At 42.1% G+C, this 15,659-nt stretch overlaps 1 protein-coding gene across 1 annotated transcript in view; it reads right to left on the bottom strand.

Annotated features, from left to right (window-relative positions):
• The window catches only part of LOC121613803 (regulator of microtubule dynamics protein 2), a 31,197-nt gene that overhangs the window by 2,674 nt on the left and 12,864 nt on the right, over positions 1–15,659 (bottom strand). The window contains exons 3-10 of the mRNA XM_041947437.1: positions 14,395–14,572; positions 14,202–14,304; positions 13,042–13,102; positions 3,337–3,412; positions 2,476–2,553; positions 1,105–1,203; positions 186–239; positions 21–101 (exon numbers count right to left, since the gene is read on the bottom strand). Coding sequence (XP_041803371.1) covers positions 21–101; positions 186–239; positions 1,105–1,203; positions 2,476–2,553; positions 3,337–3,412; positions 13,042–13,102; positions 14,202–14,304; positions 14,395–14,572 — 730 coding nt within the window. The remainder of the gene's footprint in view (positions 1–20; positions 102–185; positions 240–1,104; positions 1,204–2,475; positions 2,554–3,336; positions 3,413–13,041; positions 13,103–14,201; positions 14,305–14,394; positions 14,573–15,659) is intronic.

Genomic DNA, 15,659 nt, shown 5'->3' with positions numbered 1-15,659 from the left:
AGGACAGTGACGAGGTCTACCTCTTTGGACACAACGTTCATTGAACAAGCAGCTGCACACATCTTCCGAGCCTCATTCCTCTGCCCCAGGTCTTTGTAGCACTGCCGAAGAAAAGAACAAAAACTGCCAATGCGTCCTTTAATAAAATGGCAATGACGTTTCAACGTCAACTTTATGGCACTGACCTTAGCTAGAAACACATAGTTGAGTTTGGAATATCCTGGATGGATCTCCTCAACCTGAATGGGGGAAAAAATAAGTTTCCTTTAAAACTCTACTCTACTCATGATGCATATAACAATATACCAGTACTTCATACATAACGTGTTCAGTAAAATCCTGCAGTAGCTGCTGGTATAAATTTTAATGAGTGTTTTAACCAGATTCACGAATAAGAATGAAGACACTGTTCTGTTCCCAGCATGGTCAACAGCTCTATATGTATCATTATAAAGGCCTGGAACAGCAGCCGTTGGCTCTGACTCATTCACTTGCCTCTCTTTCTCCTGCAGCTGCTGCAAAACAGCTCCTGTACAGTTAGTCAGGTACAGATAACCACTGGTTACAGGCTGGGCATCTATTTAACCTTGCTCTTTGTTTTTTGTTGGAGCTCGACAGCCTCGCCGGAGGCTCTCCTCCAGGTGATGACCGGCATGTTGTAACAGGGACACGAAGACATGAGGAAGAGGCACGCATGGGAATACTGGCCAGAAGCAAAACTTATTTCTCTACTATATAAACATCTGTAATGTGGGAACAAAGATTAAGCCTTTCTAAGCAGGGAGCATTCAGCCTTTGATAGCTGGGCACAGCAGTGACCTGGAGGCAAGCCGCAAGTGGACGCTAAACAAACAGGACACATTCTCGATCAATGAAACAGCATGGAAATAAGAACAAGTCAGCCCCTATTTTTGTGTAATGTGGAGGTATGTTTCAAACTATGTGACTGTCGGATTGTCAAAACAGCATCCTGATGCGAGGCGAAATAGCTATACACACTTTTTCATTCAGATGTGGAGACATGTTATAAGAACTGGTTTGTTTTCAGCCCACTTCAGCCTTAAGGATTACACACGAGAATGACTGAAGAATGAATCACAGTACCTTAAGAAAGTTCTTCAGTGCGTCTTCAACTGTAGCACTTGGAGGCTCTCCAAATAATGTTGCAGCAACTTTCCTCTCAATCCACGACAACTGAGCCACCTGCAAAATAATCAAGACATCAGATATAGCTGTTGGGAACAGTAACAACATTTAACAAGTTTTTTTCTTGATGCAGTTCCTACAAACTTCCAGAAAAGGATCAACATCTCTCCGGTTTCCAAAATAAAATAAACAACTTCCCAACGTCATGAAGAGAAAAAGTTATTTGGTTTTCCTGTCAGATCTTGCTGAGACATATTGTTGCTGTCAACTGAAATATTTACGTAGTGTGGAGGTTTGTGCTTTTTGTACGTAAATGTAATTACAGTTCTGAGCAACCAACTGTAAAATTAAGTGCTGTAACAGTTAATGTTAATACATTTTGTTACCAAATGATCGCAAAATGTCCTAGCTGGTTTGGTCCCACATCATTTTTATCACTTAACTATCCCAGTACAGAAAAGCACACTTTCCTAACTTTTCCAGTATTTCCATGACTACAGGTACCCTGTACACTGATACTTTTCCATTGACACTTCACAGAGGATGATAATGACCAAGAGAAGCCTTGGTCAAACATGCAATGTTCCTGCCTCGCACCATTCATCAGAGCAACGTCTAATTGCAGGTGTTGCATTGCTTTGGCGTCATCTCAGGACCTTTCAAACAGAACCGCTGGCTGAATGCAAACAGTAGATCATTGTTGAACATGAACGCACCACAGACAACCCGTAAAACTCGAGCCCTGAAAGTATCAGGTGTCACTGCTCCACTAAATTTGCGCCGTCCCTCAGTGCTCATTCTCGGTGGAGGTAAGTATTAAAAAATGTAATCAGAGCAATCTTTGTAATAGCTTCCTTCCTTTCAGGGTTGGTTTGACAACTGGCACCAAGTTAGGGGATAAATAGCAAAAAAAAACAGGAGCACAGCAGAACGTCTGTAAACCTTTATATCTAAATGAAAGTAATTCATCATCACACATTATTTTCACGAATAACAGCGTCTGACAGACAAGACATGATGGTCATGGAAACAATCATCAGCTGCATACAAAAACAGCCGCTTGCACTGAAAGAACACGAGCTGAATAGAAACAGGATGAAAATATGTCCCTAGTACAATCTGATTTAAAGCAAACAATGGCTGGTGTCAACCTCCCGTGGCGCTTTCTGCGAATATCACAGAGGGGAAAACAAACCTGAGGGAAAGCTAAACAGTGGGAACGAATGAGGGGAAACCGTGGGTGGGTGAGCATAGGGAGGCGGGAGGCAGACATCTATGTGAGGAGAGATGGGAGAGATACATGTGTTGCGTGTCGGCAGGGTCACATACAGCGTAGCACCAGCGGCCCAACAGGTAGTAGGACATGGGGTCTTGTGGCTTCAGCTCGATGGCTTTATCCAGATGATCCTGGGAGGGGAGGCAGACAGACAGAGAGAAGATTTTCACAGTTGATTCATGACACGGCTGCTATTTCCACTGCCTTCTGTTCTGACCTGATCTGTCCTGCTTCACCAACCCACAAGTATTTCACAAACACCTCTCACACACGCGATCTCGCAGAGCGACCGCACACTCCCGCCTGTCACACACCCTCCCTCGTTCTTTTCCATTCCCCCTCTCTCTGATTCAGGGGTTTTTTTTTTCATATCATCCCTCTCCGGCGCTCTATCTCTCTCTCTTCCACCTGTCAAGAGTTTTGAAAGTACACAGTGTTTGGGGGGAAGCCGCTGACAGAAGATAAAATGCTACGTGCCGTTGTTCCACACTTCGTCTTATGCAACTGAAGGGCTGGGGGGGTGGCCTTACTGGCTTCAGTCATACGAGCAGCGACTCCCCTCACCTCTAAGTACAAGCTAGGCTTAAAATGTTGGATGTACTTGACTTTGTGCATTCTATGATGGAGAATAAGATCAACTTTATGAAATATCAATTCCAGGATTTTATCCGTTATGTCCAGTCCATATATTTTTTTTATGTGAAGCTTTTGGTGTGTGTGTAATTTTTTTCTTGTAAAGCTCTTTGAGCTGCTTTTCTTGTATGAAACGTTTTATACAAATAAAGTCTATTATTATCATTACTATTATGGTCCAATAACAAAAATGTATGCACTTAATACTGCAAGCATTTCATTAAGTAGTCACACATATCAATGGATGACTCGAGCCCAGTCTGCGGTACACAACAACTCACCTTAAAGATGTATCCGTTCCTTATCTTGTTCTGTATTGTGTCATATTCTGCCATAATTCCACACATGATGGCATACCTGTGGAGAGATAATAATCTGTTGATCAGTTGTTTACACATCATACTGCTTGGCTCATTGTGTCTTTGTTTTTGTTTTTTCCTTTACAAATTTTCACAGGGAATAAAAACCCAACAGATTTATTAAAACGGAAAATAGGTTTGCTGTGTTTCCTGCTGCAAGAAGACAATGACCAAAGCCAGTAAACGAAGAAAAAACTGCATTACATTATTTATTTTATCTACTTTCAGTTTTTCAATATTCAAAATGAATACAGATGGGTTTTCTATACAAACAGAAAATAATGAATTACGATTACGCTCTATTGGGATGCATACGCTTGGCATTTCTTTCCTTTATTCATAGTGGCAAACTAAAAGGTGCATGCTATTGATACTCTTAATACATTCAGTGTGAGAAATTGATTAAAGGCATTAGTATGCTCAAAAAGAAGCGCTTGGTGGACGGTTGAACAGTGTCCCCTCAGAGACCCCCTGTCCCCAAACCTTTCCGACATAAGAATACATTTTTGAGACCTTCCCACAACCTACAATTCGACAAGCATGCCCACCTCCATGCAGTGATTGGCCACTGCATGGAGGTGACAAAGTTGGCAAGGTTTGAACAGATTTGCTCTCAACAATACAACAGCTGCTCAACAAAACATCTGAACAACGAAAGTGGGCCATTACTGCCATATTTGAACCACTTTCATCCTGCATTTGATTGTGGCTGTCACAAACTGGTATAAACACCTTTGACCCATGACAACAACAAGTCATGTGAATTTGTTTGTCTTGAGCATAATGTAGCAGCTTTAAGACAGCTGGGGATCGAGTGTCTTATAAAGGTGCACTTCAATATTAATACACCCACACAATTGGGTCTGCATTTTGAACCATTTGCTTAACAAGATCACTTCTGTGTGTGTGAGTATCAGCAGCATCCACTGGACTGAAGGCAGAATAACTTGCATAAGGAATGATTTTAACTGCTTCATTAGGTCCCCAAAGAGCCACATTACTCTGAGTTACTCTGAGCTAATACCTGTACGCTAGATGAAACCCTATGATCCACCTGGAAGAATCAAACATTTTGAGCCTTTCCGACAATTTGGAATTAACATGAACTTTAAGAGTGACGACGATAGCAACAGGCACAGTTTGACTACAAAACAGAAGTCAAGTAGTCAAGTTTGGCATAGGTGGGACGGTTGGAGAGAAGCTTGGCATTACCTTACAGTCACACCACCTTTTTTCTGGGTCACTAACAATGAGAAACCAAAGGGGCACTGAAAACCCACCAACACTCAACTGTCTTTAGCAAGACTCCTCATTAGACAACATCAGCAGAGATAAGCTGCTTCACCTTACTCCCTCTCAGTCACTAATTAATAGACTGACTTGGACCAGTGGGCAGGTGGAGGGGAAACAAAGAGCGATTTCAGATTTGGGATCTGTAAGTCAGCATGACGCTGTGGGTTTGGAGAGGAGAGGAGAGAGCTGATCAAAGTCTTTTCACCGCAAGGCTGCTTTAATCCTGCTGGTACTCTGTCAAACACTACATGGCGACATAAACACCTTTTTACATGAAGGATCAGCGGGTACAGAGGTCATCTGCCAGTGTCGTCTGACATGGTGGTGCTGACGGTAGATGGAATCTGCAACTGTGCGTGTGTGCACTGAGGTGTCTGGTATGTGTGAATGGATTTTTTAACCGGGCATGATTTGGCGGTGGGCTACTGTTCTCTGTAGTTGCTCTCACTCTTTCTTGTCTCTGGATTGTGATCAAGCATAGCATGCCGACACAGATTACAACACCAAGACCAAGACCAACAAAGAAAAGAAAAAAGGGTGAGCTGTAGTGAGTTGTGGCAGAGTGCAAATTGTACTACACGGTTAGCGGGTAATTACTAAATTAAGATAAAGTAGGTACAATGATGATGAATGAGGAAGTCAGTAAAGATAGCAATTTAACTTCAGTTGACAATGTTCCACGCACTAACTGAGCAAAATGTAAAAAAGAAAAACAGACTCATAATTCAGATGGTTGCAATTGGGTGGAACATCATGCAAACATTAATCTTTGTGCTAACTGTCATTACTCCTACTGTCTGTGGGTGGTGTGGAAAATTAACAGTGATAAGACAAGTACTAACCACATCACTGCCCTAAATGTTCTCTGCAAAGCAAACAAAGGCAGATGAATTGTGCGCAACTGTTACCAAAAAGAACTGTGTTTATTTTCTTAAGGTAACGCAGGGTGCGGTCACACTACCGCTGGTTGGCGCACGATGAGTGGAGAGCTCCAGATCATCACAGGAGCAGAGATGCTATCTGCCTGTAGTTGTGCCGCCTGGCTTCCAATGAAAACAGACTGCTGGATGTAAAGACTTTGAGTACATTCATCATCGGAGACTAAATATCTGCTGTGGGAAAAACGGAGCCAGGGTACACTTGGTTCATGCTTGGCCACCACACTTTAATCACATTCTGAGCAGTAAGAGTTACTCATCAGGTCAGACTTTCATTTTGTCCAGTACTTTGGTTTATGTCCAAATACCTGTAAAACTAATGTCATTCAGCCTTAGCTGTGTCACATGTTCATAGCTAACTTAGAAGGGTTAGCATATTAACATGGTAAACAGCACCTGCCAAACATCAGTATGTTAGCATTATCACCGTGAGCGTGTTACTATGACATCACTAGCCTTGAGTTCAAAGCACCGCTGTGACCAAGTGGATATAGATTCTTCATCTTGTTAAAACTTGCAGGCACAAAATACTAGAACTGAAACAATTGACAGCTGAATGATTCATCAATCAACAAAAAAGCCAAAAAGTTAGCCCTACCTAGCTTCTAGAATGTGAGGATTGGCTGTGTTTCCATATTAGAGTAAATTGAACATCTTTAGGTTTTGGGCTGCTGAATGAACAAAACAAGCTATCTGTAGACAACACTTTGGGCTGAGGGAAATTGTTATGGCCATTTTTTCCATATTTTTGGACTTAAATATAAATAATAATTTATAAAATAAAATAAAAATAATCTTTACTTATAGTTACTATACTATACTTACATACAGCTTTATGTAGGATGCTGTATGTAGATGATAAACATAAATTACAACATAAATGAGATTAATAAACAAGAGGCTGTCTAAATCCTAACTTGTTTTAGCTCACCCACAATGCCTGTGAATCAAACAAGTCAATACTAATGATCTCACCGAACTTCAAAGTAGCCAGTTACTCATTCCCTTCTCTCTACAAGCATGCTGTAATATGCTGATGTGATTAAATGCAATAAATCTCACTCGTGGTGAGATGAGGAGGGAGAACAGAGCAGCATACCAAAGGGGAATAGTAATCATAATTGAGATCGAACATTGCCCAGGTGAGCGCTGTGGGAGAGGTTGCTTAACATCCAGGCTACCGCAACACATAGTTTTACTTCCCTCTGATTGGCCAACTCTAAAATTATTCAGCAATCCTGGCAGTGTTTACTGAGAAGTATGTGGACCCAAGAGTGCCAGTGGCAGAGCTGCTCATGATTGGACCAGCATATAACAGTGTTGGTTCATCTCTGCACCTGGACTTTCTCCTGTAGAGTTACACTGGAGGGGAGTTTGCATTTGTGATTGTGTAAAAGTTCTTATCCAGTGCGTCTGTCTTCTGTAGCTACAATTTCCAAAAATAAACATTTAAAAATTAACGATCAGATCTTCTGCACCATGCAGGAGATGGAGCGTGTGTTGTTTTGGGTGTTATGCAACATCATTGTGTGAAACAGCACCAGGCCTTCAGTGGAGAGGCAGAGACAGGTAAGGGGAGGGAACATAAGTTTGGATGTGAAGGTGTGCAGAGGTGTGTCTAGCCTCAGGGGCCAAAGTGCTGTTGTTTATCCTTTCCTTTCTTCTCGGAGTTGAAATACTATCTCTCCTCGTCTGTCTAATGCAAGAAAAGGGAAATATCAAGGGGTTGAGGAAAGGTGGGCGGTGGCAAAACATGACGGGGGGAAGATGAGAGGAGGACAGAACACCTAATTGCGCAAGGTTAGTCTGTGTTTTTATCGCGGCTCAGCGAAATCCCCCACTCTACTGGCCAAAAACAGAAGGGCCTAAGTGTCAACTGCTTGGCGGAAACAGCAGATTGATTTCAGCCTTCAAATCCAAACATAGAGAGCTCATTCAAGACAGAGAGGGCCGGGCAGGACTCCAGGCTAAAACTTGTACAGAAACAGGAGGAGGAACTCGAGGAATTCGAGGACAACATGTGTGAGACAATGTGTGAGGGTGCGCAGATATACTAAGCCCATGACAGAATAAGCTGATGGTGTTTTCTCTGCATGGGAGGTGGGATTTGCGGCTGTGTCTCAAGTGTTCCCACAGTGACGAACGGGAGCACAGTGAGTTCTGAAGTTAACGCACACACCGGGTTTCCACGGCTACTGGGAACAGAGCACAACGCTTCCACGGTGACACCGATGATGGTCATGGCAAACACAGGCATGTGTTTCAAAATTAAAGTAGTCTCTGTAGAGGTCAAAGTGACCCCATCCTCCCCCCTCCTCTGACTGGCACAGCCACAGGCTCCCTGCTTAATCCGCAGGCCTTTGTACCATCAGAGAGGCCCTATAGTCAGGGATTTACATGGGCTGAATTCACACGGTGGGATCATTGAAAATGCACCTGTAAACAAAGCCAGCGATACAAGAATGCAATCACATCAGCCTGCCGAGATTATACAAATAGGCTTCACATTCACTGTCATGAAAGCACCCCATGTGACCCAGTGCATGCATACTGTATGCTCCCTCCAGACAAAAAGACATCCTATGCTATACACCTCCTGTGGTCCACACATCAGCTGTCTTTTGTAAAGTGGTTAACTCGAAATCTTAATGGCAGACATGGCCGCGACATGGTACTGGAGTGCTTTTGAAGAATGAAACCTGAGAGGAGAGAGGGGGAGGCATGACACTGTGACATACACAGAGAGTTTGGGAAATTTAGGGGGTGACAGTGTGGAGCTGCTGATAGCATCCATTCCACCAGTGCTCTTTGACTCAAGTGCCTCAATACACATCCAGCTTCAAAAGAGTCTTCAACCACCTCTCCGGGGAAAAGTACAGAGATTTGGTGCATGACAGTAGGGGAAGTATGTGTAATCTCCTGCGAAGTGATGACTGTTACACGGACCTCACATTCATTCATCACATTAGGTCTTCAAACGGCCAATGTACGTGCTCAGAAAGGATTCTGCATTTTTCTGATGGTGTGAGGCTCACAAATGTCTTGGAACTTGTAGCTGCACATCGACAGTTTTTAATAGGTAAAAGCTCTTGGTTATTTAGTGTAATCCCTGGTCCTATATTAACAGTCTGAGATCTTTCACTATGGGCATCAACTTGGTGCTATAGAAATAAATACAAACCCAAAAAATGAGCTTCACAGCTTTTGTGACCGATACCAATATCAATATAGTCCAGTTTTAAGAATTTAGATGATGTATCGTATATTTTTTTCACATAATGGCAAATCACAACATATAAAATATCCTTAATAAGAACCCCAAAATGCGGTTACTTGTAACTTACTAGCCAATATAAGTGATAATGCAGATATATTTACAATAAGCTATGTCAGCCAGTAATATCAGGCTCTATCAGTCGGTCTGTACTAGACAGTTGTAGATACTATATACACAACAAAATCCGCCTCCTTGCTGTTTTTGATCTTTCCTAGTCTTGCTTTGGACTCATTTGGACAAAATGCAATGAGAGGCAAACATATATACAGGATTAACACAATCATTCTGCAGCATACCTGCAATGTGGTATGAAGATGATTGGTTTGGTAATACTGTGGCTTATGACCAAACACCTGCAAAACAAATTCCTCACGCACTGTCATGATTCACAGTATGTAATGGTTGCGCGTAACAATATCGTTGTGTCACAGACTCGGTCCTTGCACGGGCACAGCCAATGAAGGAGAGTCCTTCAAAAGACCTGAAGGTCAGGATGAACCTGCTCCTTCTCCCGAAATGAGACAGTCTAGTCTGAAGGTAATTTTACCAGCGCAGAATGAATTATGGGATACTGATGAGTATAAGTTATGCACTGCTTGTGTCCCTGAAAAATTCTTCAAAAAGAGGCTGCCTTTCTCTGCTGTATTAGGAGGAGCCATTGAAAGAATTGCATGCCTGTTAAAACATATTCAGTCTAAATTCAAACATATTTGGGGGATCCACGCCTTTAAGAAGCACACAGCTGCAGAGGTTAAACCTCTATAAACAGGTATCTGCAAATGAATGCAGAACCTGTCTGTAAGGGACAAGGTTTTGGGATAGTTTATGGTCTGAGTAGCACTGACCAATTATGTATGCGCAGGATTTGGTTGCATGCAAGTACACAGTTTATGTGGATAGCAAAAGAGGCACAACGCACTGGCTGAAGTGCAATCTCGGAACCCATCAGCTATTGTCTAACGACAAATTTTTGTTAAATTTATCTGCATTCATATGCATGTATCTGTTTGTAGAGATTAGCCAAAATGTTTTTTGTCGAGATTGAAAGTCAAGTTGCTAACTGAATTGTAAACAATGACCAGCGCACAGAAGAGGAAGTCTTGGCCCAGACATCTGTTATCCGTATGTCTGCTGGCTACAGCCATCCCAGAAACATTGGCTAAATCGTGAGACGATGCCGATGGGTTCTGAGATTGGGTGTGGCTGTACTCTGTGTCACAGAGACACAGTCTATCCACTAACATCTGTGACTTACCCTGTACGCTACATATACAACAGAGCAGGTTTTTGAGACTGTCCTCCTCACCCTACCTGTTAAACTGTCAATCAAAGATGTCTCAGTGAATATGCATTATGTCGCTGTGGTTAATTGGACACAGTTTCTGGATATACTGTCTCCACAAAATGACTTTATCAAATTTCTGTGAATCAAAAACAACTGACACACTTTAAAAACCAATTTGGTGAGAACTGAAATTGCATAATTTGCTCTAAACTTGCATTATTTATAAATGATAAACAGTAAGTTGACACCTTGTAATTGGAGATGTGTAAAACAGGTTTAACACAACAGAGTTTGTGTGTCATGAAACTTACAACACTAATGGATCATTCAGAAGAAACATTTTAGTCAACATGCAATTATACCTGCCTTGCTAGGTCTTTAACCAGCTTTGTGGTACTAACTAAGAATGAGTCGGCTGTGCAGGCTTTGTTTTGGTAACACATGATGAGCACTAACACTGAGGATGTAAAGAAATTTGGTATCCAACCTTCATGCAATGACAGATCATCATATTTCATCAAACTGGAAGGTCGAGAAGACCAAAAGGTCTCTGTAACTTACATTACACGGCATACAGTCGTTCTACTGTGAACATCAACTATGTGCTGTTGATAAAATCTAACTGTGCAGTGTATTCATTTCGACATTACACTATTTTGTTGCGTTATTTGCTGAAATACTACATATTTCATCAGATCGTACTTCAGTACTTCACCAATTTTATTTGTGTATGTATTTTCACACAGATGTGGAGAAGCTGTTACAAAAATGTGAGTTAAAAATCATTAGAAGATGTTTCACATATTATATGCAGCAATCATTTGAAGGCATTCTAACATGAGTTTAATTAGGGTAGACGGCAATGGAAATGTTCAAAAAGCCTTCCATTCACTTGGGCTATGTAAAAAAAAAAAGTCAGTGTAAGTAGTTTCAGTGGCGGAGCAGGAACTGACTGGCAGTGAGTCTAAACAACATCTGCCAAATTGTGACGAGCTGGGCGGCATTTAGGAAAACAGGTGACAAGTTTTCTCACGGCATCGGTACACTAAGTAAACAGTTACCTCAGACATAAACTTCCTTGCAACACTGCCTGGCACCGTCCCCAGTCCCGGCCTCCTCCCTTCTCAAAGTGCGGCTTTACCGACTTTGCCCTGTCCATTCAATTTAGACAGTGTTTCTGCTTGATTTAAGGATCTTACAAATTCCATTAGTGGATATAGGATTAAGCATTAAGCTTTTTTAAAGCTGTTGCTCTTAATTAACTAAACAAACACGGCCTTCTATTTCACTTGACGTCTCGAGTGCTGCGGTATGTGCATGAGCTAATGCTAATTATTCCCTAACGAACAGAGCAAACAGGGCTGCTGGCTCCAGCAGGCGGTCTGGGTCTGTTTTCCATGACAAAAGTCCATACGCGTGTACACAGAGAGCAACCACATGATCTCAGTTACACAGGACACTAATTCATGGAATGTAATAAACGGTAACAAATATCTATACTGGGGAAAATATTACGATTACATATACAATGAAAAACAGTAAACACTGTTTACTGTATGGAATTCATATATGCTCAATGCTCAAAGCTGAACATGAGTTTAATAAAGCTAATTTAACGGGGCCCTGTATCATTTTATTGTAGCTGCATCCGGCGCAGACTTTGCAGTTGTTTTCAAATCCCAGCAGTTGCAAGATGGATCTGGTGCAATCTTCATCTCTCTATTCCAGCCATGGATTCCATGTATGATCACCAGTCAAGTTTTGACATGAGCAGTGTTTCAGATGAGGAATGCACCAGTAGGGCCTGCACAAATACAAATGGGATTCATGCCATCAGGCCCACTCTGAACAGCTAATTAAAAGCAAGGGGATTTTTCCCTGAGTCACAGAACAACTGGGGAGGTATACAAGGGGAGAGGAGGTTCTTCTGATTTCCTTTGTCTGAGAATGACCTACGGCGGCGAAATTCCCCATAACTTACAGTTACACTAAGGACTACTTGCAGACAGAATTATTAGCCATTTTGAAATCTCCACTGGCAGGATTCAACAAAAACGCCTTTTGAGATATTCTTTTTAGTAATTTCTGGGGGACAAGTCAGACAATAGTCCTCAGCCACAAGAATACAGTGCATGAAAGCAAATGTTATGATCTGGACAAGTCCACAATGCATTGGGACCATATGTATCTCCAGGCCCAAGCCTTATGAAATACGCACAGCTGGCAATATCAACAGCTTGTGCTGTGGAGCAACCACCAACATACAGGACCAGCAACTGCAATAACATAAGACCGTTTATTACGTGAGTTATTCCAGTGTAACCATCAGTCTATATGAGCAAAGTTAAACAAGCTCGTGTTTACATTCCTCAAACAGGATGTGATGTTATCAGGCAGCTGAGGGGGTGATGTGCACGGAGGACACGTTTGACAAAGTATGTACTTCTCCTTGAACATTCCAGTCCACTTTGGTTCATTCACATTCAAGCCACTCTTTCTTTCACCCCTGTGGGCTTTCTGAGATGCTCCTCTGGATTCATTCAAGTTTACATTTGCGTCAAACTTCCATTCAAACACTTCAAACAGCTGCTCGAGGCCGACACATCACTCAAAAGCACTGCACCTGCACCAACTCTCATCCGGGGAAAGTCCCTGTGCTTATGCTTTCACCGTCATTGCATGTACTGAAACATTTGGATTAAAATTCAACCATATGTAATTCACACAAAGGGACTCAATGACAGCAATGGTAGCACTTCAGACTTTACTGAACAGAACAAACAGTAGCTCTTAAAACAATGACATGTGGAAAGAGGGAAACCACTCAAACCTACCACTGATGACTTTCAGCACATGTAGGGTTCAGACTCACTGCCTCCTCACCAACTTTCTTCCCTAAGAGGAAAGAAAAGATAGACAACAGATAGTGATGCTCTACTGAAACACGAACTTAGCACACGTAATTCATCCTGGACACTCTTGTTCACATGACGACAGAAGAGAGAGAGGCTTAATTGAGTCATGGAGTGTGTTGGCTGAGAAAACACAACAGGATGTACATAAATCAAGAACCATCACCGGGCACTGGATTAAAGCAGTAAAAACAGAAGTGATGAAACGCAATCCAACAAGAGAGCTCAGTTTTAAATCCTTCATCAGTCAGTGGAAAGTGTCTCATTCCAGTTGCTCTATTAATATCTTAATGAATGTTAAATATGATGCCCTGTCGCTTCAAATATCCATGTCTCACCGTCATACTGTCAAATGCTTTGACACAGGTGCCTTTGCAGGAAGCACCTGGCCAGCTGTAAAGGCTCATTACAGAGAAACAGGTCAATCCAGTCTGAGCTTCAGTAGAATCACAGAACAGCCTCTGTTCGAGGAAAAAAAAATATTATGGTCTAGGTCTCACAGTAGCACCTTGTTGATCACTGTGAAACTGTTTTGTCATCATGAAGTTGACTTATTGATGACAAAGACTGTAGACTGTAAGGTGCCCTCTTTGTTAAGTGCACATCCTATTCACAGCATGTGGAATAGACTTAATGCATTGCAATTTGATGGCGATAGATCAGAGTGCAATGACTTCAAAAAAATATATAGGCGAATGTGTTAAGGCGCCTGTAGACTGGCTGTAAAGAAATCTTGGTCACAATCTGCGTCGGATGCACAATATAAATTTCAAGCCATGTCAGATGAATATTTGTAGTGCTAGGATGTAAATAGAAAAACCAAACAGATGTGCTAAAACAACAAGCTTTGGCCATAGCGTTGGTGCTTTGAAATACAAACACACTGAAAAAACTGCAAGAAAAATTCACAGTAGTTTCAGTTACAGTAATTCACTGTGGGCCAACAACTCATTCTAACTAACTGAGAACTGCAGACTTGCATGGATTTGGGTTTTCCAGATAAGCACTGATATTTGGGGGTTTGACCAGTGTAACAGCTACCTCCTTGCAAATGAAGTATAACACAAGGTTTAGTAGATTACCAGTTTCTGCATGGGTCTTCTTCTCCTCCGCAGTGGAGCTGACGTCATGAACGTCGCAGTATGCTCGGATTAGCCGCCAGAGAAATGGTGAGTTCTGTCCAAACTGAAGAGTTACAGAGTGTTAAAACGTACTGTTTGATTCCTAACATCTATGTTACCTATGCTAACTGAATGTATTCACGGCGTTACACACCTCTTCTCTTTGATCCAAAAGCACATTGAGACTTTCCCTTTTGTCAGATTCAGTGCCTTGATGTAGACAGTCGATCCTTTCAAGGAGGACAGATAGCTTGTCTGCAGGTTGCTCTTCATCCCTCTGTTCTGCATCGCTTAGCTCCTCTTCCTCCGAGTCTGTCAGTGCAGTCATATACCTGAAAGCAAACAAACACAGACCACAACGGGTTGCTAAAAGAAAATGTGTAGCTTCAGTTAGCTGTCAGCATGTGCAGTTAAACATTACTGATGTGGATTAGAGAGCTGAACTGAATACCTCAGTGGTCTCAATCACCTGGACAGACTGTCTCCATCCTGCCATCGGCAAGATGTGCAACATGGCCTCAGGAAGCATCAATAAACAACCTAAAGTTACAAGCCCACAGCTTGTGTGTCGGTAACTCAATAAAAAAAACATCCTCTACTTGTGAGGTGGAATGAAAACACCTCAGCTAAGGAGTTTTTCAGATCAAATCCTGTCTAAACGAGCATTTTTACAACCAGTTCTCTGCCAGGTGCTGATTATAAAAGATCAATCTTCACTGTCTGTTTACACACAAATGGCGCAGGGTTTGTTTACATAAGGGGAGCACTTAATTGTTTATAAGTGCTAGCTGTTAAGAAACTCTTGAAGCCTTCACGGGGATACCTGAAGGCTTTTCCACGAACACGGGGGGACTTGTTTGTCAGGGTGAGGCACGCAACACTCACATTAGATGTTTTATGGTGCTCTTTCAACTAGTGTAAGTATGTACAAACACCCTAAGCTAACACTTAAGAAGCAGCAGTAAAAAAAATAGCTATATTAATGGTATAGGTAAAAATGAAAGACATAAGCAAGGGTGAAAATATGAAAAGCCTCTATTAAGTGTTGGCAGCGGCTGCATGTGCGTCATTGGTGGTTAAGGGAATATTTTGGGCTGTGAGCCATGGTTCTGGAGGGATGTGTCAGAGCGGGCCACAGACAGAAACACTGTGGACCCAACAGGTGTCTCGTGCCGGAGGCTGCATCGTGCCTCCACCCCACAATGCACACAACCGTGAGTGCTGTGATTACAGGAGTAATATGAGGGCATCTGAGCTGCAGCCATGAACGGAACTGTCAAGAAGAACGTACCGAGACTGACAAAGTCAACATCTCACAACACACTGTGATGAATGAATTCTGTCCTATTTTAAAGAATACCGTGTTATGTTGTTTGTTACCATCAACTCCATTCTAATTGAAATGAAGATAAATCTGCT

The sequence above is a fragment of the Chelmon rostratus genome, chromosome 11 (assembly GCF_017976325.1).
Source record: "Chelmon rostratus isolate fCheRos1 chromosome 11, fCheRos1.pri, whole genome shotgun sequence".
Taxonomy (NCBI): Eukaryota; Metazoa; Chordata; class Actinopteri; order Chaetodontiformes; family Chaetodontidae; genus Chelmon; species Chelmon rostratus.
Note: the sequence above shows the minus strand (reverse complement) of the source record. Positions and strands in the feature narration are given on the sequence as shown.